The sequence below is a fragment of the Lepidochelys kempii genome, chromosome 16 (assembly GCF_965140265.1).
Source record: "Lepidochelys kempii isolate rLepKem1 chromosome 16, rLepKem1.hap2, whole genome shotgun sequence".
NCBI classification, from domain to species: domain Eukaryota; kingdom Metazoa; phylum Chordata; order Testudines; family Cheloniidae; genus Lepidochelys; species Lepidochelys kempii.
This window is the reverse complement of record NC_133271.1, coordinates 18,294,278-18,317,326: the sequence shown is the minus strand read 5'-3', so window position 1 is coordinate 18,317,326 and position 23,049 is coordinate 18,294,278. Positions and strand designations below refer to the sequence as shown.

Sequence of the window (23,049 nt, the reverse complement as noted above, 5' to 3'; positions counted from 1 at the left end):
ATAAACACATAGCAGAAGAAACTGGTTCATGTTCAGAAGAGCCAAATCATCATAATCCTTTCTGCCGTTCAGCTGCTGTGCTGAATCCCACAGCGTGACTCGCCTCTTACCCCACAGTGGTGTTGCTCCTGACAGCCCTGGTGTTAGCGAAAAGAATCCAAAGTGAAGCTGAAGAGAGCTGTAGTGCTGTCTTGTATTAGACCTGATCCTGCAATGAGATCCACCAGTGATATCCCCATGTATCCTAAGCAATCTTCTTGCTAGTGACGTGACCATGGTGGACAGGAATTGATTAGGATAGTGGCTGCTGGAGTATCAAAAGCGGGTCTGCCCCAGAACATTGGTACTGCCTAGAACATGGTATGGTACAAACAGGCCCTATTTAGGATTGCAGAGCACTAACAAATCTTGATCTATGATATATGGATGTGTGTTTGTCTTTAAAGGCCAGGTGATTCCAGAAGGAGGTGGGGATAGTCCTCTGTACCTCTTTGTTAAGTACTGCAGGAGTTATTTGTAATGAATGAAAAATTGGGGTTCAACATCCTGTGCTTACATACATATGAACACCATGTGTCTCTGGCTCTGTGTGTGGCCTGTGCGTAAATTGCTTTTCTCCACATTTTAAAACCATCATCTTTCAAGATGCAAGGATGGTTCTTGAAAATAATCCATGAGGATTGAGCAGTAAATTATGCTCTGTCCAAAATGTGTGAAATAGATACTAGATGTTAAGGCCAGGAGGGACCATTATGATAATCTAGTCTGACCTCCTGCATAACAGGAGCCAGGCCTCAAAATTTCACCTGGTGATTCCTGCTTCAAGCCCATAACTTTGGTTGAACTGGAGCATAGAAAGGCATCTAATCTTGATTTAAAGACTCCAAGTGATGGACAATGTACCACTTCCCATGGGAAACTGTTCCAATGCTTGATAATACAGTGATGGGATCTTTTGTTCATTTCATTCAAACACAAGCTAGGATCCTGAAGACACTAAGGAAGTGAAAAGAACCAAATTTCAATGATACCCTCTAGGAGAAGCTCCACTATCCCCTTTCCAAGACCAACATTATGCTTTCCTTGAACACAAAGAGAAAGAAAACTCCCAAACAACTCACCTTCTAAATGATAAATGTTCCAAGTAATTTTTATTTAGAATACAAGAGAGAGAGGTACAAATGTATTTACAGCTGTGTACATATACCATCAAATAATATATAATATCAAAGTTTTGTAAATAATGTTTTACATAAATATTTACAAAGGTAAAGTGACAATTGTTTTCTGGAAGTAAAACACAGTTTGCGAAAACTCTATACATCTTATACTTATAATTAATAATATTATAATAGGTTTTTTATATTCTATTTCACAAAACCCTTCTTATTGGGTTCATAACTGTGGCAGGACTCAAGGGGGCGCTCCGGACTGCATTCTGGGTGTGGTTTGGCCAAAGGAATTATTTCTCTCTGCTCTCCAGAGGGCAGTAGAGGTAAGAGTTTAAATAGGCCCTAGAGAGATGGATCTGCTGAAGGACAAGCAGCCCTAGTTTAGAGCTGGAGGAGGAACACCCATGCAGTGTGGGAGGTGGCCTTGGCAAGGTGAGCTGAGAGTGTGGGGGGCACTTCTAGCCACTCCAGCTCACACACTTCCTGGAAAAATGCTTTTGGTGACACCAGACGACTTGCTTGACTCTCCATTTCTTGAGCACACGATGGGGCAAATTTTTATCAACGTCCTGTTGCTCAATTGCCACTTTGCACGTCCCGTCTGCATGGGCAGAAGCTCAGATGTGTGTGCAGTTTCAGGGGTCTTAACAGGTACACAGCTTAGGCATGAAAAAAGTAGGGGTGTGGTTTTTGAACTAATACACTTGAGTCCGTGGAAACTTACAAAAGATCCTTCCCACTGGTGCTAGCTCTGGCATGGCAGACCAGCCGGACGTGGTATGTGGTGGACCAGCTGAAGTGGCATGGGGACCAGCTGGGGGTCTAGCATGGACTCCAAGCCTAAAGAATATGGTGGAAAAAATGGAACCTGGCCCCATGATTTTTTCTGTACTTTGCTCCCACCAGTACTAACATCAGAATAGGGTTTTGTAAATATCCCCAGTGCAAACCGCTTTGGGGCCAAAATTGCCACTGGTGTAAACAGGCACAGCTGCATTGACTTAAACAGAATGGTGCCCACTCCCACCAATGGTGAATCTGGCCTTCCAGCTGCACGAACTTCAATAGAAGGAAAAGCAATTTTTCTTCTCTTCCTCCAACTGGATTAAACACAAAAACCCTTGGAAAATGTTTCAGAAATCAGCATTTTGGCTCTCCCCTCCCCCCACATATACTGGTGTCTGCACATTAGGGTTCATGTTGTTTTTCATTCTCAATGTGTTTACCCTCCCAAATGCCTTTATGCCACTTGCTGCCTGATGCCAAACACCTCTTCGTCAGCAAACTGTTTAATTAAGAAATCGGCCCTGCCCCATCCTCTCTGCCCCCCACCCCTCCCTGAAGGGTTGATGCCCACAAATTCATCCGCATTATCAATGCCAGTCTCCGACAGCTGGAAATGGCTCCCCGGAGCCCGACAGTGGCTCACAGCACCATTGTAGGTATGTGATGTGCCAGGGAGGCAGGGTGGGGCCCGGGCAAGGCTGGGGAGTGAGACTGCAGGGAGGCATTGGGAGGTCGGTGCCTTGCGCTCTTCTGGTGGGCCCGGAGTCCAGCGAGCTGGGAGTAGGCACTTTGGCAGACCTGGCACTTGTAGGGGCGCTCTCCGGTGTGCAGGCGCACGTGGTTGCGGAGTGTGGAGGACTGGCTGAAGCGGCGGTTGCAGAAGCGGCAGACAAAGGGCTTGTCCAGGGTGTGGATGCGCATGTGGGAGCGCAGGTTGCTGCGGGAGTTGAAGCCGCGGTGGCAGATCACGCACCGCATGCGGCCGGCCGTGCTCGCGCCGGTCTCCACCGTGTGGAAGTCCTCTGTGTAATAAAGAACAACACAAGGAGTCAGCCGCTGCCCTCTGCTCTGCAGCCGAAACAGGATCTCAGGGCCTGAGCAATTCATGCCCTTCCTTGTGCCTGTAAGGTGACTTCATGGCACGAGGGATTCTCAAGGTTACAGCACCTTCAATAAAGACAGAGGCACATTGGTGCATGGTGACCAGTCGGGACAAGCGCAGTAGCAATGCCCCTGCAGCACATAATGAATCGATAATAAATAACCATCATTTCTGTAAGCACTGCGCAAAACTCAGCTGCATCTGCCATCTAAGGATCTCCAAGCACTTTGACCAATTAACCCTCCCAGCCCCCTGGGAGGTAGGTCTCTCTATTTCAGTTTTATAGACCAGGAAACTGGACACAGAGCTTCTCAGTGACTCACTCAAGGCGAGAGTGAGTTGGAGATAAGAGCCAGGTGCCCTATGCCTTAATCACTAGCCTTTCTTCATGGGGGGGGGGCGGGGGTTGCTGTTTTCTGTCCTTGAGATCTGGGCCTGTGTGCTGCTAAGATGTCTCTCAAGGACTGGGTTAGTCAATATTTGAAGGCAATAGCTCCCCCCTTAAGACTCAGGTTTAAATCCTGGCTGGGAGTCAAAAGAAAATAAGATGGGTGGGTTGCATCTAGCCCTTATGGGGTGTTTGTCCATGTCACAAAACCACTGCCCACTTCGCGATTGGGCTCTGGAGGAGCCTGAGGCTAGAACAGCAGGTGTCTGGATCAGCATTGGCAGAGCTGGGCAGGGACTTGGTGCTAGCAGAGCAAGGGTGCTGCAGGCCAGGCTTGGGAGCAGGGGACAAGTCTGCACAGCCTCTGTCTGCATCATGCCTGGCGCTAGCCAGCGCTTTCAAACCTGTACAGACCTCAGCACCACAACAACAAAGAGCGATGCTACCATCTTGTCAGGGGAGTGCAGGGCTTTGAAACGATGAGCAGCTGGCCATGGAATTCACAGCACAGCAGCTCCGGAGACACGATGAATCCTTGCTCTTGTTTTTCTGTGCTGGGGGAGGAAGCCTCCCCTGCCCATGCGAGTTGTGCTCTCACTCACAGTGGGTCCATGGCTGCGCATGACCCACTCCTCCTCCCAAGGATTCGGGGTCAGGGGGGCAGGATCAGTCACCTCCGTCTCTTCCTAAAGGATCTCCACGAGACCTTAGAAACTATGGCCAGGGCTGTCTAAAGAGCCCTGCACCCACAGCCGGGGCCAGATTTCCAGAAGCGCTCATGCTGGGTGCATGCTGGGCACCGAGCTCTTTCGAAAATCTGGCTGAGTCACAATGGCGGCTGAGCGCTACTGGCAATCGGGCCCCGGTTGTGGGGGCCGAGCAGTTGGTGATCAGGTGCTGAGCTCTTCTGCAGCCCTGAGCCCATGCACATACAGAGAAGCAGTCACCTCGGCAGAGGCAAAGAGGCAGGGCGGGGGAGTGTGAGTGAGTCAAGGACAGTGGGGCAAACCCCACATCTGCTCAGGCCCTGGGATCTATAATGCAGTGCAGGCAGGAGCACCCTTTTTAAGGTCACACTGAGGCAGCCGCACAGAGCAGGCTGCATGGGGCTCACTATCTCTCCTTTCCTTACTACAGTATTATGTTCTACAAACTGGTCCCCCTTTGCATTCTGTCCCCTATTGGACCTGGAGATCTAAAATGCCCTGTTTCTGGCTCATTCGCTCCGGTCCCCTTCTCCGTCTGTCCCAGTGGGAAATGGCAGAACAAGCAGAGAAGGAATCCCAGAGGAGTTAAGAGTCCCCTGTTATGGGATCTTGGGAGAAGATGGGGTTGTAGGGGGTTAAGGAAGGGGCCACCATACAGCTCAGGGAAATCAGTGACTCAGCACTTAGCCTCTGCTAGTGCAGATCACTGAGTCAGCACTTTCTCTGCCCCACTCACCATCCAGGAAGCCTCCTCCAAGTGGGAGTGATGAATGAAAGGCTCTCTCACTGCTGGATTTGGGCCACAGGCTATTCAGGCTGATTGGCCTTAGGGATCCTGCAGACAAAGCTGTGATAGCCCTGGACAAGTCAGCATGGGGAGGCAATGCTAAGACTCACTGATGTCTCCGGCAGAATTTCGGGGGAGCCCCTTGGCCTTAATCCTTATAAGCTAAGCAGCCTTTGTTCCATAGTGGGGCTCAGAGGGATCCCAAGAAGAAAAGTACAGAGCCTACCCTCTCCACTGGGACAGCTTTTGGGATCCCAGTGGTGTTGGTTCCACCAAAGCCCCAGGCAGTTTTCTATTGGGGCAGCTAAAAGGAAAGCCTGGAGAGAACAGCAGCATAAGGGAGACCTAATGTGCTCAGACCCTCCCGCTTACTGGTATTACAAAGGGCTCAGGCAACATCAAGTTATTACTGGTCGTTATCTGTTGAGCGCTGGAGTAAATCAGTGCAAGTCTCCCAGTGGAGCGAAGCCGATTCACGCCAGCTGAGGAGCTGGTCCAGGCTGTGCAAACAGCTCTGGAGAAACGGGGCCCAGGATTTTACAAGGCCAGACAGGTCAGGCCCTGCGGCAGGTATCTCGAGCTGCAAGGGAGCAGTGGTTGGAACAGTTCAGAGCCAAGTGCTGGGCTCCCTCCAGAAGCACACCTGGTAGAGAAGACCCTCAAGGCTTTATTCCATCCCACTCTGCGCCCCTTTTCATCAGGGTCTGTCAGCACTGGGTCACGGTCCACCATCAGTCCCTGCTGGATGAGCCCTGAAGGAGCCTGTTTGCCTGAGAGGATCCAGGTGCTAGTGAGACCCCTCCCACCCTTCGTTGTCTAGGGATAGCCAGGGCACAGCCAGCAGGGCTTGTGTGCGCAGAATGCGGGCTGGGGGATGAAAGCTGATGTGCATTTGCAACAGTTACTGTCCTATCTAGCGCTACGTACCGTGCTTGTTTTTCTTCTGCTCCTCCTCCAAGCCCGGCACGCCTGGGATCCCCAGGAAGGTGTTGTGGGAGTTCCCGTACCAGACCAGCAGCTCTTGGTCTGGTGGAATCATCTACAGGGAAAGAAAAAACAAACAGGGTGGCGATGTGAATAGATTTTTCTGCTTGTTGCCTCCATGATAGCTGGAGCCAGAGGCTTCCTTAGACTCCTAAGGCAAAATTCATCTCTGGTGTAACTTGGGGTTTACAGCAGAGATAATCTGGCAGCTGGAATCTGGAGTGATTCCAAGCGGGACCCTGGAACTGAGGGGTAAAAGACAGGAATTATGGCACATGATTAGAACTGCACATGGCATCCAGACACTTGCCATTTCCCTAGTTCCAATAGCCCAAACCATGCTGAGCACACTAAAAGCCCTAGAAAAGGCAGACACACAGCCCAGAGACCGGACTGTCTGAGAAAGTGCTGCCGAGACTGGAAAATAGTCAGAGATTGATCATGACAAATAGACCTGACAGCTCCCTCTGGCTTCAGCGACAGGCCAACAGTGGCTTTATCTTAGAGGCCTCAACTGAGCTCAGAGCCCCATTGCGCTAGGTGCTGTACTTACACAGAATAAGAGACAGTCTCTGCCCCAAACAGTTTACAATCTATATAGACAAGAAAGACAAAGGGTGGGAAGGAAAACTGAGGCAGAGAGAGGCAGTGTTAATCTGATCCAGTACTGCCCCTAAACATTTCGGCCCAAATTCTGTCCTGTGCTGAGATCTACTCCTGTGCGGTAGGAAGGGGGAGATCTATCTGAGAGCCAGGTATGTGCTGTGCTGAACCTAGGGGCTGCTCCATCTTACCCCAGCTGAGATGTGGCAGAGCACGACTCTTCTCTGCCCCCAGCAAGCCTCCTACTACCACCAAAGGAGTCAATTGGTGTGTGTGGGGGGAAGGGACCTGCTGGTGCTTTTTAAGCTCAGCCAGGAAGTGCAGATACAATAGCTAAGGGCTCAGGTTGCCCAGGGTACAATCAGAGAAGACCCTGACAGTTAGTTAAAGGAAAGGCTTGCACACTTCCCAGTAAGGGGCAGTGGTTTGGTGGGAAGATGGGTCTAAATCAGTGGTTCTCAACCTGTGGCCCAATCAGCACAGAGCTGCAGCCCTTGTGACATCCTCAGGGCCATACAGTCAGGATTGGATGCAGCCCACATAACAAAGACATGGCACACAATGGTAAATGGGTTGAGAATCACTGGTCTAAATTCTACTTAGATTCTCAGTTCTTTGGGGCAGGGATAGGCTTTTTGTGCTGTGTTTGTACAGCACCTAATACGGTGGGGTCCTGGGCCATGCCATGCCAGTAATAATCATAAATAACCCTACAGCAAGGTCTTTGATTCCCGCCGCATTTCAGTGCAGCAGGCGGAGTATTCTGCAGCAGCCATAAGGACATTTAAGAAGCGAGGTTTGAAAGCATCTCTTCTGCATTATTTATTGTGGTGTTGAAATCCATTTATTTTCCTTTGCCCTTCACTTTTTCAGTGTCTCAGGTTTGTGGGAGGACAGTGCATACCTACATTGTAGAGATCAGGGGATTGCTGGGGCTTTTGGCACCTGGGAAGTAGTTTGAAAACGTAGGGCGAGCAAACCATATTCTGCTGAAATGACCCATCAAGAAATAGTTAACCGGGCTGGCATTTAGAGTGGTGTCATTAGGTTTCAGAACAAGGCAATTCTCACTGGTCTGAGCTACAATTTTAGGCTGTCAGACACTGTTACACTAGATCACACCTACTTCGTGTTTTTATGGTTTTTATGCAAATCATGTTTTAGAGATTTAATTTAAATAATTGTAATAATAAAAGCCCAGATTCTGGAGCACAACTTTGCAGCCATCGAGTCACCGAATACACAGGGGCCGGATTCAACAAAGCACTTAAATATGTGCCTAACTTTAAGCATATGAGGAATCACGCTACAAACAATGGGAATTGACCTTAAGTTAGGCACTTGGTTAATGATGAATAGTGGCCTATCTAAGGGTTGAATAGTATGAACTTGGAAATAAATTGTAGGTCTCACTTTCTGGCATGCATGCTATCATTTAACCATCTCATTGAAAACTAGTCCCTTTTAATAGAATAGAAGAAATAGAAGAGAAGGGATGAACGCACATCCAGCGTTCACGCGCTGGATTGCACGTATGCACCAGTGTGCATGCGTGTGGATGAGGGCAGAAGTGTGCGTGTGCACAGAAAGATGTGTGCACACAGGCACCAAGGCAATCTGAATCACCCCCACAAATCTCACGGCCTTCCGATTGAAGGTTGAAACTCACTGCCTCAACTTCACACCCCCACAGCTGCAGCTAGACACAGCTGAGGAAGAAGATGAAGAAGGAAGAGGAAGTGGGAAGAAAGAAAAGAGGGAAACAAAAATTCAACAAGCAAATAAAAGCAATTAATTACAAAAATGTCCCCAATCTACCTGCCTGGGGGGGAGGAGGAAGGACTAAGACGCCTTGGGTCATTAGTGGAGTTGGTTTAACTGTGTGGGCGATGTTCAGACACTACCGCAATGAAAACAGACGGATTGCGTGAAAACATAGACACTTTACAAGTCTGTGTGCTGGGAAAAAGAGACCAAAAGAAAGTGTGTCAAAGTGTGTGTCCACCTGCGGAGAGAGTGCAAGATGGGGGGGAGGTGAGAGAAGAGAGAGTGTGTGTGTGAATGCAGATGAGAAAGATGGTGTGTGTGTGTGTGTGTAATAAACTGGATTTTTCAGTATATCAGTTCTTTTTCTAGCATTGCATCCTACCTCTGCTGGATTCCCAAGAAACTGATGTCTTTTTTAATGACATGTAATCATGTATGAAAGCATTGCTTTCCATGATGTTATTGCAAAGATTAGATCCACATTTACAGATCAGAAACTCGGTCTTTGGGAATTAAGGGCCCAATCCTGCTCTCTTTACGAGATTAGCCCTGGGGTCTATTCAGGAGAGTCAAATCTGCGGGATTGGGCTCTTACTACCGTCTCCAGAGGGTCACTCTGTTCTGAAATTAACCACCCAGAGCCTCAGTCCTGGGATTCATATTTATTTTAAATCCACGTTTAGCTTTTGTGAAGTTTCAAGGTGGTGAATAGTGGCTGGAATCACTCACTGTTCTGAGACACTTTATTTGTGCTCCCGTAACTCAACAGTAGCTTTGATTTAAAGGGTGCGTATATTACGTTTGGTGAGCGAGTGGCCCCTTCATTTGGTATTTCAAAGCGGGGAAGCAGCCAAGATATCAAGGGTCATTCAGCGCCTACGCATGGACAGAGATGTTTGCAATAAATAACCTACATTTCTTAAATGAGCTTTGCTCTGAGGGCAGAATGGATACACTTGCTGTAAAAGATATGGTGGAGCCACCCCCCTCTAGCGGGCTCATCAAAGGGATTCTAAGGATGTACCCAAGCGGATCAGAGTGGATGAGGTCCACTGGGTGAAAATCCACTTCTAATCCCCCCTCCCACAAATAGACACCTCAATAAATATTCACCCCAATGCAGGCTGATCCAGCATTCTTTGTGCCCAACCTCCACTCCTAATGATTTCAAACAGAATAAACAGAGGAATAGGAGCCAACTTCAGAGCATGAGTACCTGTGGCACTGTGCGTGTGCATTGTGTGGCTGGGTATGGGACTCTGGGGCGAGGAAGGAATGCAGAATCGGGACCTAGACTGAGCTATTAAAATCTAATCTCAGACACTTTCAGGACACTTTGATTTCCCTCCCTCTCTCTTTCAGAACAAAATTCATAATTAACCCCATCTCCATCTGACACTGTGGAGTGATCCTGCTTTATTTAATTCACTGGGAGCAGAAGCAGACCCATGCACACCAGTAGACCTCTGGATACCAGCATGTACCACACGGTGCTTAACTGTGACATTTATTTCCTTTGTCAATTGGAGTCACAAACTCTTACGTTATTATAATTTTGGGTTTTCTGTGATCTAGAAGAACTGAAAAATAGTGTTCTGGTGTTTGTAGAGTCATGGATTCAGACATATGAGCAGCGTGAACTGCGTATTACTGTCTGTCTGTATTAGGTATTATATACACACCTATATATGTATCTATCATCATTCATACACACACGTATGCTAGCCATCACATACATGTCATCGATCTATATTTCTGAGAATTATGTCAGTATAATACTATGATTGTATTTCATCCTATGGTATAAAAAACAAAGATAAAAAGCAGTTACACTCCCTTTACAAGGAGCAACCTTTCCTGCAGCTCATCCACAGGAATAAGGAGTTTAGGATCAGCTATAGATAAAAATCTGAGCTATTATTTTTCCGTTAGGCAAAGAAACCCCACCTGTGAGGAACGTTACATAATAACAACACTTAGCTCTCCTGTGTCCTGGATTTACACAGGTGAGCTGGGGATGGTTTCTAGCTTCGGGCAGTGCCTTACGCTGCAGAAAGCTGGTTACAAATGCCCAAGTTGCCTGCCACAGAAAAGGAACAGTTTTCGCTCGTTCTGCACCAACCTATTTGACTTGACTGTTTCATTTAGCTCCAGGATAAACTGTGGGCCTGAATGATCTGTCCCTATGCTGGCAGAACTCCTATCTGAAGTCAGTGGGAGTTTGACCTGCCTACGGGGCACAGAATTGGGACCCAATGGTTTTTCTTTCAAATCTCACTTTGGGGGTGATCTGCAAGGTGCTGTGGACCTGGGTCACCATCCAACAAAGCATGTGGCTCACCTTTAAGCCCATGCAGGGCCCTAAAAACTTCAATGGGACTATGCACATGGTAAGCACACGCACTTAAGCTGGTTGGGGACCAAACTGCTCAGCACCACGCAGGCAGCCCCTTGCACGTTCCCTTCCGCTAGTGTGTTCAGGGCGCAATTGTTCTATCCTGGATCCCTGGAGCTGGCTCTGTTGGACACATGTGGCAAAGAGCAACACGGCGAGCATGTGCTCATATTCCTCTCCTGGCTAAGAGAGTCTCCAGAGCCAAGTGAATCCAATCTTATTCCTGGGGCATTTGTTATCCTCGACTCACTGCTGGAGTCGTGCCAGAGCCAATCCCGCCGTGATGGGAGGTTGGATTCAATGAGGGACATTCCCACCCCTGCCCCCACCCAGGCAGCTGAATAGTAATACTGCTGAGACCCACGTTGGGCTCTGAATCCAACATCTCTTTCATCCGAAATGCGGCCGCCACCTTGAACTCCAGCTGCTTCCTGCTCGGCAGGCAGGGCCCACTGGCTGCCCCAAGGTATCATCCCAACAGGGTTTGAGGTGGGGCCTTCCCCTCTGTGTGGCATGCTCCCTATATGCCCCGCTTCCAGAGACTTTCCATGGGAGTCTCAGCACCTCCTGGGCCCTGTTTATTTGTCTCTCTCTGCAGGGAGTTTGCGGCATTGGCTTACAGGGATTTTTTTAATATCGGGTGTGTGGAACATGTTGCCTTCAGCTCTGATATTGTTAGGTGCTCAGAGGCCTGTGGGTGCCTCTTGGAGATGATTACCTCCCATTAGAACTGGCTGGCTCTATTGCTTGGGCAGTCCGGTTGTGTGCCGCTTGTGAGGAGCGGTCCCATTGCAGTCCTGAGCTCTCCTGGGGGGCCAATTTGTGATGAAAGACAAATAGCCCTCGCCTGTCCATGCAGCTGGGAGCCAGCACCCCAGCCGGCGAGATCTGCGGTCTCAGAGCCACAGCCTGGCAGCTGTGCTATTATTAAACCTGTATATTGTGGTAGTTCTGAGAAGCCGGATCGGGGCCCCTTGTACTGGCACTGATGAAAACATGATCCCTGCCTCAAAGAGCTTGCGACTGAACTCCACTAACCAGAAACATGGGCTTGGCCAGTTCCGTAGTTTGCAGCTCTGGAAGCCTGATCCTGCACATCTTTATCCAGCCAACATGCCATGGCCTGATTCTCCTCTCTCTCACACTGGTTTTACACAAAGCTCACTGGCGTCACTCCTGATTTATGTCGTTGTTACCAGGAGCAGCACCCGGTCCATGGAATTCAATGAATCTTTTGGCTGAATCAAGACTTGCAGGATCAGGGATCTGTGTAGTTAACTTGAATCCCCAATACTTTAATTTTAACCATAACGTAACCTGTATGTTTTATGTTAAACCTACCTGATTCTGATTTGTCCCAGGCGTAGACCTAGAAGCGGGGTCCATTAGAGGCAGTGACAGAATCCTGCTCCCATTAGAGGTAGTGGCAAAAGTCACACTGACTTCAATGGGAGAAGGAGCAGACCCCTAAGGTTAACATCTCAGTCCTCCACACAGATCCACAGCAGGAAGAAAGCCCAAGTCTTATTTCTTTTCTCTTTCCCGTTTCCTGCACACACACACACCCTGTGGATCAAGACTGAACTGAAATGGGAGGAAAAAGACAAACTCCCATTTTTCCAGGCCCCCCCTACAAACCCAGGCAATGGCGATTGCACCGAGCCGCCCGCCAAGCTCCGTTCTCATGTGTGCGCGTGTCGCTCTCCAACACCGCCCCATCGACCCCTGCTGTTCTCGAGAGGTTCTCGGTGCCCACATTTCTCCCTCCGCAAGCCACTAGCCTTTTCACTGCTGCCTGAATTAGGCCCCTGAAGGCAAAGTACTGACGAACAAGGGAGGATGCGCAATACGGGGAATGCCAGTTCCCTGCTCCGCTTCTCCCCAAAACACACACACTTTTTTCCAGCCTCACTTACCTCAATGGCCTTGTAGAATATGCTGTTTCCTATCTGGATCACTTCCAAGTTCTGCTCCTGCTCGTTCCTGGCACACTTGATGTAGGTCATCCAGCTACGGTGGTCTTCTTGGCTGGCATCGATGAAGTAGCGGACAGTGCCATCTTCATTGAAGACCTAGGGTGAGGAGCAAGGGAGTGATATATTAGTAGCCTCGTGGCTGAATGTGCAGCCCAAGTCCTTTCCACCTGACACACCCAGGGATGGCTCAGGGTCTTGTGGGTGCTGTGAGAAGTCAGTGGCCTTTAAACACCCCCTATGCACACACAGAGCCTCAGTAGGTCAGGGATGCTCATCCCTGGGGCTATGTGGCAAGTTTGTAGCGGCTGGGGTGGGTGTTATTTGTCATGATGGGAGGCAGGGGTCAGAAGGGTTTAATCAGTTAAAGGGAGGGGGCAACACATAGGATGGGATGTTCGGTGTGTGTAGCTCATCTTTCCCAGTGGAGATGACGTGGGAGGGCCATAGAAAGGGGAAGCCTTGGGCATGTACAGGCTGCAACAAAGGCAGCAAACCTGCATGAGCAGCACCTCAAAGCCAGCAGTTTACCTGGCAATTAAAACACACAGATTGAAAGGGCTCCATCCCTGGTTACACTGGAGATGGGCAAACTCCCTAGTGAGCCACACTGGTTATCTGGGAACAGGGACAAGATCCTCACTCCCCGCAGCAAGTACTGCTGTCTGGTGCGGCCTTGGCCTTCCCTTTTCTCTGCATGGCACAAAAAGAGGCCAGCAGAGGAGGTTTGGTGCTGGGCCAGGAGGAGATTTTGGAGCCTAACCCAGCTCCCAAGGAAGCGGATGGAAAAACTCCATCGGCTTCACTGAGTCGGATCAGGCCCCGGCCCTTCCAGATGAGGGGCTATTGAATGAAAAGGCCTTGCCCTTACCGTAATTCTCCTAGCTACAGCCCAACCCCCTGCTGTTTTCCATCAGCTGACTTGTACCTACAGAAATGTGGCCCAGGCCAGCCCAGCCTTAGCACCGAGGTCCTTGCTGTTCTCACAGGGGTCAGTTCAGCTGTTTCTGTAGCGCTTTGCCCCTGCGTTTTGTTAAATTAGGCTTGATCTAAACCCCAGGGTCACGCAAGGTCCGCCCCGAAAGGCTGGAAACCTCGCGTCCATTCCGGCCAGTCCCCCGTTCCCTCCGGCTGGCCCAGAGCACGCATACCAACCCGCTTTCCCGGGCGAGGCAATCATTCCGCTGCGGCTGAAACGCAATCGGGAATCCGGTGCGTTTTACTCCAGGTCTAATGGCACCGTGTGAGGCAGGTTCTGGTCTCTCTACCTGGCTTTGTGAGCGAGAAGTTGCATAAGGCAAAGGAAACCTTTCTCCACTCTGGGCCGGGGACTAACTCCAGGGGGGCGGAATTTATTTATTCTATAAAAGATTCCTTTCTCCTATGGAAATCCTGCGAAATTAACACACACACACCCCTTTGGGATAAATCAGGTACGTTCACCGGCATGTCTAGCTCCTTTAACGGGACCATCCCAAAGCCCTTTAATTAGCCCCCCCACCATATCATCGTGGTCCCCCATTATACCGTGGGGAAACTGAGGCACGGGGGGGGATGACTTGCCACAGGTCGCAACGAGCAAGCGACGGGACCGAGGAGTCCTCATTCCCTGCCCCGTGTCCTGGACCGCAAAGCCGGTCGTTAATTGCTCTGTGAAGCGAGGTCTGCGTGTTCCTGCAAGTTGGGCGCACAGGCACAAGTTGCGTGGGCAGGACGGGGCTAGCTGGGTAACCGGGGCTCTCCCGCTCAGTGGAGGGGCTATGCTCAGTGCGCAGGAAGAGTTAGGTAGCCCATCCCTGAACTCGGGCGCCCCCCTCCCCTCTTTACCTCCCACATGAGATTGTTGTTCTTGCACAGATCCACGTGCTCCGGCGAGATGACTCTGCCGGTGAAAGGCCCCATCTCGGTGCCAGCTTTGATCCAGGTCTTGGAGAAGATGCCCAGCCCTTCCCCCGGGATGGAGCTCTGGGCGATGATCACTTCTGAGGGCAGGACCAGGCTGGATAACTTCTGCACCTCTGCGGGGAGGGAAGAGAGAAGAGGGGGTTGGAGGGGGTGGGGGAAATCAGGGCTCGCCTTTGCCCACCCCCCGTCTAACTAACCCCGATTCTACCTTTTGTCCCTCTCCCCCAGTCTCTAACCCAACCCTCCCCCCACCCCAGGCAAGCGGCGCCCGGACACCAGGGTTCCCTGCCAGGGACCGAATCCTAGCGCCGCGTTCTGCGGGCAGGGGAGTTCCCTTCCCGGGGAGACAAGGCACCAGACTTCAGCGAGGGACTCCGAAGCTGGGATGCGAGCTGGTCTCCCCTCCCCGGTCAATTTCTGGGCGGCGCTGGGAGACTGGAAGTCATGCTGCCCTGGGCGGGGCGGGTTGTGGGGCAGAGGAATCCCCCCGCCCCCAGCCTCTCCTGCCCCTGGGCACCTACAAAGTACGGCTTGGCAAATTCTAACCGAACTTCGCAGCCTTGCCCGGGCCCCCCAGCAAACCCGCGCCGAGAAATGCCCCACTCGCATCCTACAAGATCTTACAAGCTTCCCCTCCAAGGCATTGAGAAGGCACCTGGGGGGGAAAAACCCGACGTTGAGAGCGCGCAGGGCGGAGAAAGGGGGTTAAATGGTGTCTATTTCAGCCCATCGAGCAATTTGTCACGCAGCTAAAGTGATCCGCATTCATTAAACTCAACTAGAAAGCAATTGCTAATTCTAAATTCATTAGCCCTTTAAGAATGCTGTAGCGATCCATCGCGCCTGAATGGCGCGGGGACTTGCTTAAAGGGGCCCAGGAATTCCTCTGACAAAATGGGGAGATTAGCTGGTTGAAATAATGTGAATGAAAATGGAATTAGGCTCCATGGTAAATTAAGAGAGGAACAGAAATCCTCGAGGGGGGAAAGGGAGCCGGGGCGCCCCATAGATGCCAAAGCGAGAGAAAACAGATTGTCCCCGAGCTGATGAATGAGGAATAAGAACTTGAGACATCTTAAAGAAAAGAAACGTCCCCCCCCCCTTCCCCGCCCCGGCTCCCTTTTTAAGGTCTTGGTTTAAGTGGGAACTTTCTCAGGTCAAGCCCAAGTTAACTAAATGAATTAAACCCCTCTTCTCTCTCAGTCAACTGCTATTACACGCCTAATAAGGCCTTAAATGCCAGGGGCTTAAGGCTTCAATGGGCTGAGGATAAACGCTGAGCAAAGCGGGGAAGCGATGGGAGGCCGGAGTGGGAAAGTCAACGCGGGAAAAGGGAGCTTGGGAAAGAGACTTGAACATGCAAAGTCCCTCGGAGGTGGGGACCCCCGGGGCGCACGGATCCGCAGAGCAATGGCTGCTGGCCTTTTCCTCTGGAAACCAGGAGCGCTGGATTCTCCCTGGCGCCCCATGGGTGGGATGATTTTCAGCCGAAGGGAGAGAGGCCGCAAAGCTGCCGGGAATGGGGCCGGTGGGAAGCCAGCGGGCGGAGCGCCCCGCGGACCGTGGCGCGCTCTGGAGGGTGGCTCTCCCCAGACTGGTCCCGGCGCCGGCGCCTCCTTCTTGCCCTCCAGAGCCGGCTGGCGGGGGCAGGTTTTAGGGACCGGCCCGATCCTCACCCCCCGCCGCTTCCCTTGCGAAGCGGAGCGGAGCCGAGGCTACTCACCCCCCGAGAAGGACTGAGCCAGCACCTCCGCCGTGAAGGCCGTTTTGGGGTTACTGTGGCTGTTCTTCTCCTCCAAGAGCTGCTCCCCCAGCACGTTCCTCCACCGGCCGTAGAGAAAGCTGTGGAGGATGTCCGACGTGATCACCTCCGCCAAGGACAGCCCCTGCGGCTTCAGCCCCGTCTTGAGAACCAGCGCCTCCGCGGGGAGCACGGAGCCCATCATAGAAACCCAGCGGCGGGGGGACAGGGCGGGATCGCCGGGCAGCTGGGCGCAGAGGGCGGGCGGGGAAGTCGGGCGCAGAGCGCTGCTCAGCCCGGGGCGATGGGCTCCTCGCTCTTGACAGATTCCTCTTGGCAAACTCTCTCAGCCGGCTATATATGAGCGGCGGTGACCCTCCTAATTGGTTATTAATGACCCCCCGACGCTGGAAGATAGACTTGTTCTACCAGACTGAGGCAAACCTTCAGAGACCCCCCCCTTCCCCCTGGGTGGGGGGTGGGGGGGGAGACAGACACGGAGAGAGGCGGCCTCGCATATCCCAGCAATAGCCCATCAGTGGAGAGAGAGACAGAGAAAGCTTCTCTGATGGACACCTGCTCTGGAAACATCCGTAGACCTTCCCAGCCAGCTGGGGGGAGGGAAGGGGAAAAGGAAACTAAATACTAAATATAATAATAAAATAATAATAATAATAATTAATAACCCCCTTATCGCGGGCTGGCAGGGGGACAGCGGGCGGTGTTTTCACACAGTGCGAGCGGTGGGCGCTGCAAAAATAGAGACATTCAGCTAACCTGGGGGGCCGAAGGCTGCATTGGCTTTCAAGTGAAGCCACCTGGATTCGCCTTAGGAAAGACGGGAGATTTTCGCTCTGGCGAGGAAGAGCCAGGGGGGAGGGCAGGCAAAATGGGTTTCACTCCCCAGCTCCTGCTCGGGTTTGCACCGATACCCCATAGCGCACGTTTACACGAGAGCTTTGAACCCTGCCGACAAAGAGAGAGAAACGCCCGGCTGCTGTTTGCCTTGGACAGCACCCGCGGCCCTGCAGCAGGACAGAGCCGAGCTGCTGAAAGTTACCGGAGGGTTTTTAATTGTAAGTTGGAAAAATCAAAGCTCCTCCCGTCTCTCAGGCGCCTCCAGCTGCTGGCCAGGTACAACCAGGGTCCCTTCGCTCACTCGGGGCAGAGCGGAGAAGTAAGCGGGAGAAACGGATCTGCTGGACTAGGGGCCGGTTTGGCTCTGCCGAACCCGAGGGGCTGTTCCCCCAAGAACGGCCGGGCTTCCAACGCCGTTAAAACGACCTGAGCTCGCCCACACGGCTGGGCGGATCTGCGTCCCCAGCACCGACCCCCGGCTCCTTCTCCTGGCGCGTCCAAACAGACTTCGCCCTCGATTCGCAACCTCGGGGACAATTTCGCCCTAAGAAAGCCGAAACTGGCATTTTAAAACTACAGGGGGGGCGAACACAGCGTTCCTCAGATCTCATGGGCTCGAATGTCTAGATCCAGGCTCATGGTTTAAACATTACCTTGCAAAGACGATTTTAAGGTGGTGGGTTAGATCATAACAGGGGATAAGGGGAAAATTCCCCCTTCCGCTTCTCCTCTGTTCGGGGGAAAGGCTGTACGGCCCGTGCAAATCTTTTGTTGGTAAACGCTGCATTTCTGTTTTGCAAGAACTAAACCGAAGGCTCGGACATTTAGTTCGGATTATGTGGTTTAAAAACACCGACGCATTCGAGAAACAAGCCTCTTCGCCTTGGGAAACAACTAAATCCCCCCCAAAGCTTCTATTACTAGAACTAGTAAAAAAAAAAACAACCCACCTCCCGCGATGTGTTTGCAGGCAGCCCCACCAACGCCTTTTGAAGCTACAAGAAAATTCTTTAAATCCTATTAAGAACCGCAGAAGCGGCTTTGCGCTGAGGCTGGGTTTTACATTTTAATTCGGAGCGCAAGAAGGCAAAAATGGTGTAAAACCTAAACGGCCGTTTATACGGATCCTGATTGCAGGGCGATTAAATCTAAATCTCCCCCCAGCTGTTGCCAATACTCTGGGAAAAGGGGGCAGGGATCCGCTCACCTATGGCTTTCCTCGGGTCAGTCCTTAGATATTAAACTTTCTAGGCTTCGATTTCCACGTTGGAGGGGAACGCCAAGGAGAACCAAAAGAGACTTTTCTTTCAGCGGGGATTTCAACAGTTTGGGATAAAGGCAACGAGAAACGGCCGGCAGAGATTTGGAGCGCTCGGGGCTTATCAGTCTCCGGTGGCCCTTTCTAAGGAAAGTTTGCAAACAATTGTCAACCAAAGAGAGACACTGGCGGGGAATCAGAGAGCGCGGAGCCAAGGAGAGCCCGCGCAGCTCCGTTGGAAATCGCTCCATTCCTCTGCCCGTTCGTTCTGCGCTACGGTGTTTAATTTAATCTAATCTACTCCTGACTAATCTCAAAAGTCATTTGGCGGGGGGTGGACAGCTCGCCCTGGCTTTGGGACTTGACAGAGCCCCCGTTAGGGAACGTGTAGGGAGAAGCTGGGACGGAAACGTGCCGAACCATGTCGTTAATAAAAAGACAACGAGGTAAAACCGGAGCAGCAATTTCCCCCTGGGTTTCTCCTGCTCGAAGTGAGGGTAACAAGTCTGCAGTCACCAGGCACCCTCGCCGGGCTCCGTGGATGACAGATTGCGGAGAGATCAGATCGTTTTTAAAGACAGAACCGCGGGGCCACCGAGGTGATCCTTTGCCAGAATACATCAGATGTGAAACTGACGCGCCCTGGTGCGTGCCTGTCTGGCTCCTGCAGTCCTCACTCAGGCACAAGACCCATTTGAAGACAAAGGCAGCTGGGTGGGCATCTCTTCTTCTGCCGTCCGGATTGTACTTTCTGTGGGGCAGGGAACTCTCCTCATAGGTGACCATAAAGCATCTAACCCAGTTAGCAAGGGTGTGTGTGTGTGTGGGGGGGGGGTATAAAATAAGAACCAGGCCCATGATGTTGGACCCAATGTTAACTAAGGTGGAAAGGAGAAAGGACCTGAGACTTAGCCACGCCCATTGCAATCTATGGAAAGGCTGCCAGTTTGCAGCAGTGGGCGCTGGATTGGGCCCACAAAGGTTAGTTAAAGGTCTACCAGGTAGGCACAGCCTGGGAGCCCAGAGGTTGCACATGTTGCATCCAATGCAGCAAACCCACACCAGCTTCAGATTCACTTTGAAATAAACCCTGGGAAAATCCCTTGCAATGAAACAGCCCAGGGGGCTGCCAACAATGAAGCTAGGACAAGAGAAAAGGCCTCTGGCTTTTTCCTGACACACCTGACTGTCTCAGTTTGGCCCAGCTTCTCCTGTTGCATTTCTCAGGAAAAGGGGGTGAAATCGGAGTAGATTTCCCATGCCCTGAGAACCACCAGCCCCCAAGCACCCTCTCCCCCACCCCTCACATTACAGCCCTGCAGGGGGCACCTGCCTTTTGGCCAGTGCACCAGGATTGGGAAAAGGGGATTCGGAACAGGAATTTCTTTGGACCTGCTGGACCTCAGTCCTCCAGTCTAGGAAACTGAGGTGCTGGCTTTGTATCCAATCCTTGCTCGGGCCAGGAGATGGGGCAGAAGCAGATTATGGTAGGGCGGAAACCCCTGGGACCAGCCCAAACTTCTGGATTCTTGTAGGGCAAGGAGCCCTTCAGCTGTTGGATCCAAATAACAATGATGTGCACCCATGTTGCATTGGTGTCAATGAGGACACAAGCGGTGGGCAATGGAGAATCAGGCCCCAAGGAGCTCAGAGCCCAGCTGTGCAGGGAAGCATTCCCATAGACTGTAGTAAGGACTATTCAGGTTAGTGCTCACAGGTTTGGGCCCTCAGAACAACAGGGCTTCAACAAGCAGAGGAGCCCTGGGAGGACAGGACACCGCCAATAGGTTCAGACAGTATCTGAAGAGAGAAAAAAGGCCCCTACCACCCAAAGGTCGGGGCTCAGCAGTCAGAATGCTGGGCTTGGGGGCACCACCATAAGCTGTGGCTAGTTCTTCCCCCCCAGGTCCTATAGTCTGTATTTGCTATGCTGTGCTTAGTACATTTGCAGAACATCAGTGAGAGGTGGCCACACACAGAGAGAGGAGCGAATCACCAGGGGCAGGATCTGTCATGCAGATCGGAGAAAAGAATTTTGCCCTAATCTTGGTGGCTTAAAGCTATTGCAACCCAAGAGATGCATTAACTGCCACACACTGGAACCCTCATGAATGCGAAGAAATCTATCCCACTTCACCCCATGGTCAGGCAGCCCCCCACTTCATTTCAGGATCCTGTTCACAACCGTCCTTATCCAAGGCCCGCTGGAGTTAATGGAAAGACCCCCACTGATTTCAGTGGTCTTTGGGTCCGGCCCCCAAACCCGCACATGGACTTTTCAAGATTTCTCTCTGTCCTTCTCCCATCCCCAGGCCTGCTACACCAACTTCCTCTCTGCCTTTGTACACCCCTTCCACTGTGGGTGCAAGAGCCTTCTCCCCTGCAACGCACTCTGACTGGAACAGCTTCTCTCTCCTCTCTCCATCTCATGGTCTCTGTTTCATTTCCAAACTCAGATGCAAACCATTTCCCCCCTTTCCCAAGCCTTTGAGTCTCTCTGGCTGTTATCTGTGATGTAATCCTGCAATTGTATTATTTACATCAACCCGGTAAGGAATTTTGGTGAAAGTGTTTTGTAAGAAGGCTGTGACAACGAAAGGAAATTGCCCAGTCATGCTAATAAATTCAGGAAGATCTCCACAGGGTATACGGAAGCACAGATCTTTAGATGCCTTACTTTACATGATTTCACTGCAAGTAGATTATACTTTCCTAAAAACAAAGCTGAAACAAATCTTAGCTGTACAAAAAAATTCTTTCCGGCAGAGCATCAGAATTTCTGGGCTGTGGCTACCGGCACACTTAGCCTATTTGAGCCGAGCTGCATGTAACATAGATATCAGGTGTAGGGCTTTAAAAAAGGCCTTTATTGCTTTCACTCCAGTGCAAAGAGAAGTGGGTCCCTTTTACGGATTCTTTTCTGGAGCTGTACATTGCCCAAATTATTCGATGACAAAATATGCCTCTTAAAAACATAGGGTACACAGCCCTCCAGGTTCTTGTTAAAATCCAACCCTGCTCCGTTGACTCAGCCTGCGAGATATCTGGACAGAGCATGCCCCTCTTGCGGGGGGACACAGCACTAATAACTCCAACTCAGAGCAATCACACACACACGTTTGCAGTGTACAAGTGGTCAGATCCACCTTTAAATACACGCTCCCTCATTGCACAGAAGGGGTGGGGTGGGGTAAAGTAAATCTACCTTTTGTGAGTGATTAAAATTAGCCCCAGCTGTTTTCCAAACAGCCTTCCCTGGTCGAGGGTTTGTGGTGGGTTTTGTTTTCCCTCCCCTAAATATTGTGCCTCTCCCCTTCCTTTTAACAGTTAAGAGGAAACAAGTTTAATATTCATGGCTGTTAATAGAGGAGGCCCATTATTATTGGCCCATTGTTCTGGGCAATACACAATGCTGCTTGTATTTTCATGTGTATATTCCCAAAGTTCCTTCTGAGCGTTGAGTGAGGACTTTAATATTCATGGGTGTTAATAGAGAGGCCCCCAGTATATTGGGACATTGTTGGGAGGTGTACATATTGGTCTGACTCTGAATAGCCAGAGTTCCCCTTTCTTTTGCTCTGTTTTGCAGGGTTGATGGGCCAGGAGCAAATGGGCACTTTTCCCCCTCTCCCCCTTACAGAGAGAACATCTTTATTCCAGCCCCAGACTTTCTGGTTTCCCATTCAGAACCCTCCGAAATAATGCCAGGCAGAAGAAAAGTGGAGCAAATCAATCTTTCATGGTCTTTTTGAGACCAATTTGACATCCATGGACTCTTCTTTTCTTTCACAGCCTACAAGGGGATGGTCAGGAGCTGGACAAGGTTGGGGTCTGATGAGGGGAGACATGGAATCAAATGCAGCAAAGAAAGAAAAGAAAAGCAGGACAAGAAAAGATTGCCGGGAGAGGGTGATGGGGGGAAAATGAGGGTGAATGACAGTGCAAGAAAGGCGATTAGTACCCAACAGCTGCTTTTTGGGGGCTGGGAGGGAGCTGTCGCCCCCTCTTTCAGCCCTTTGCATGAATAGGGTCCGAACAGAGCGGAGATTGATTTATAGTTATTGCAGTTGAACATTTATTGCTCTTAAAGAGTAGAGGGGAGAAAAGAGAGAAAAGGGGCATGAAAAGCTCCTTTCTGTAGTAAAGAGGTATCAAATGAAGACTGCCGAGATAATATACAGTGGCCAATGGGAATTTGATTTGCTTTAAAATTTAACTCTTTTGGGGCTGCAGCTGATGGACACAGTTTGAAACAGAACACTGGGAAGCCCTTTGATTTTTGTATGGAGACAAAGCCCTGGCTTTGCCCCGTTTGTCCTCAATAGCTCTCGAATATCTCGTTAGTGGGGCATTCCCTACAATTACCAATTTATGAATGAGGGAGAGGGAAGCTGTTTCTCCCCCCCCCCTTCTTTTGTGTGTGTGTGTGTGTGTAGGGGGAAAAAAACCACCACCAATAATCCAAATGATATTGGATTAACTTTTTCATTCACGCCTCCCTTCCCATAAACGGGTTAAAGGGACAATTCGTTTCACAGGGGCACTCTCGAATATTTCCAGGCTCTCTGGAAAAAAAATTTTTTTTTTGAAACCCGAGTGCCATCTCGGAGTTAGTGTCTCACC

General features: G+C 50.8%; 1 protein-coding gene across 1 annotated transcript; it reads right to left on the bottom strand.

Annotated features, from left to right (window-relative positions):
* Positions 1-2,527: 2,527 nt before the first annotated feature.
* PRDM12 (PR/SET domain 12) lies at positions 2,528-16,525 on the bottom strand. The gene is made up of 5 exons (XM_073314649.1): positions 16,293-16,525; positions 14,492-14,682; positions 12,608-12,763; positions 5,870-5,981; positions 2,528-2,980 (listed from the first exon to the last, which is right to left on the bottom strand). The coding sequence occupies exons 1-5, from the start codon at positions 16,513-16,515 to the stop codon at positions 2,598-2,600; spliced, it is 1,065 nt and encodes a 354-aa protein (XP_073170750.1). The 5' UTR covers positions 16,516-16,525; the 3' UTR covers positions 2,528-2,597.
* Between the last annotated feature and the right edge of the window lie 6,524 nt (positions 16,526-23,049).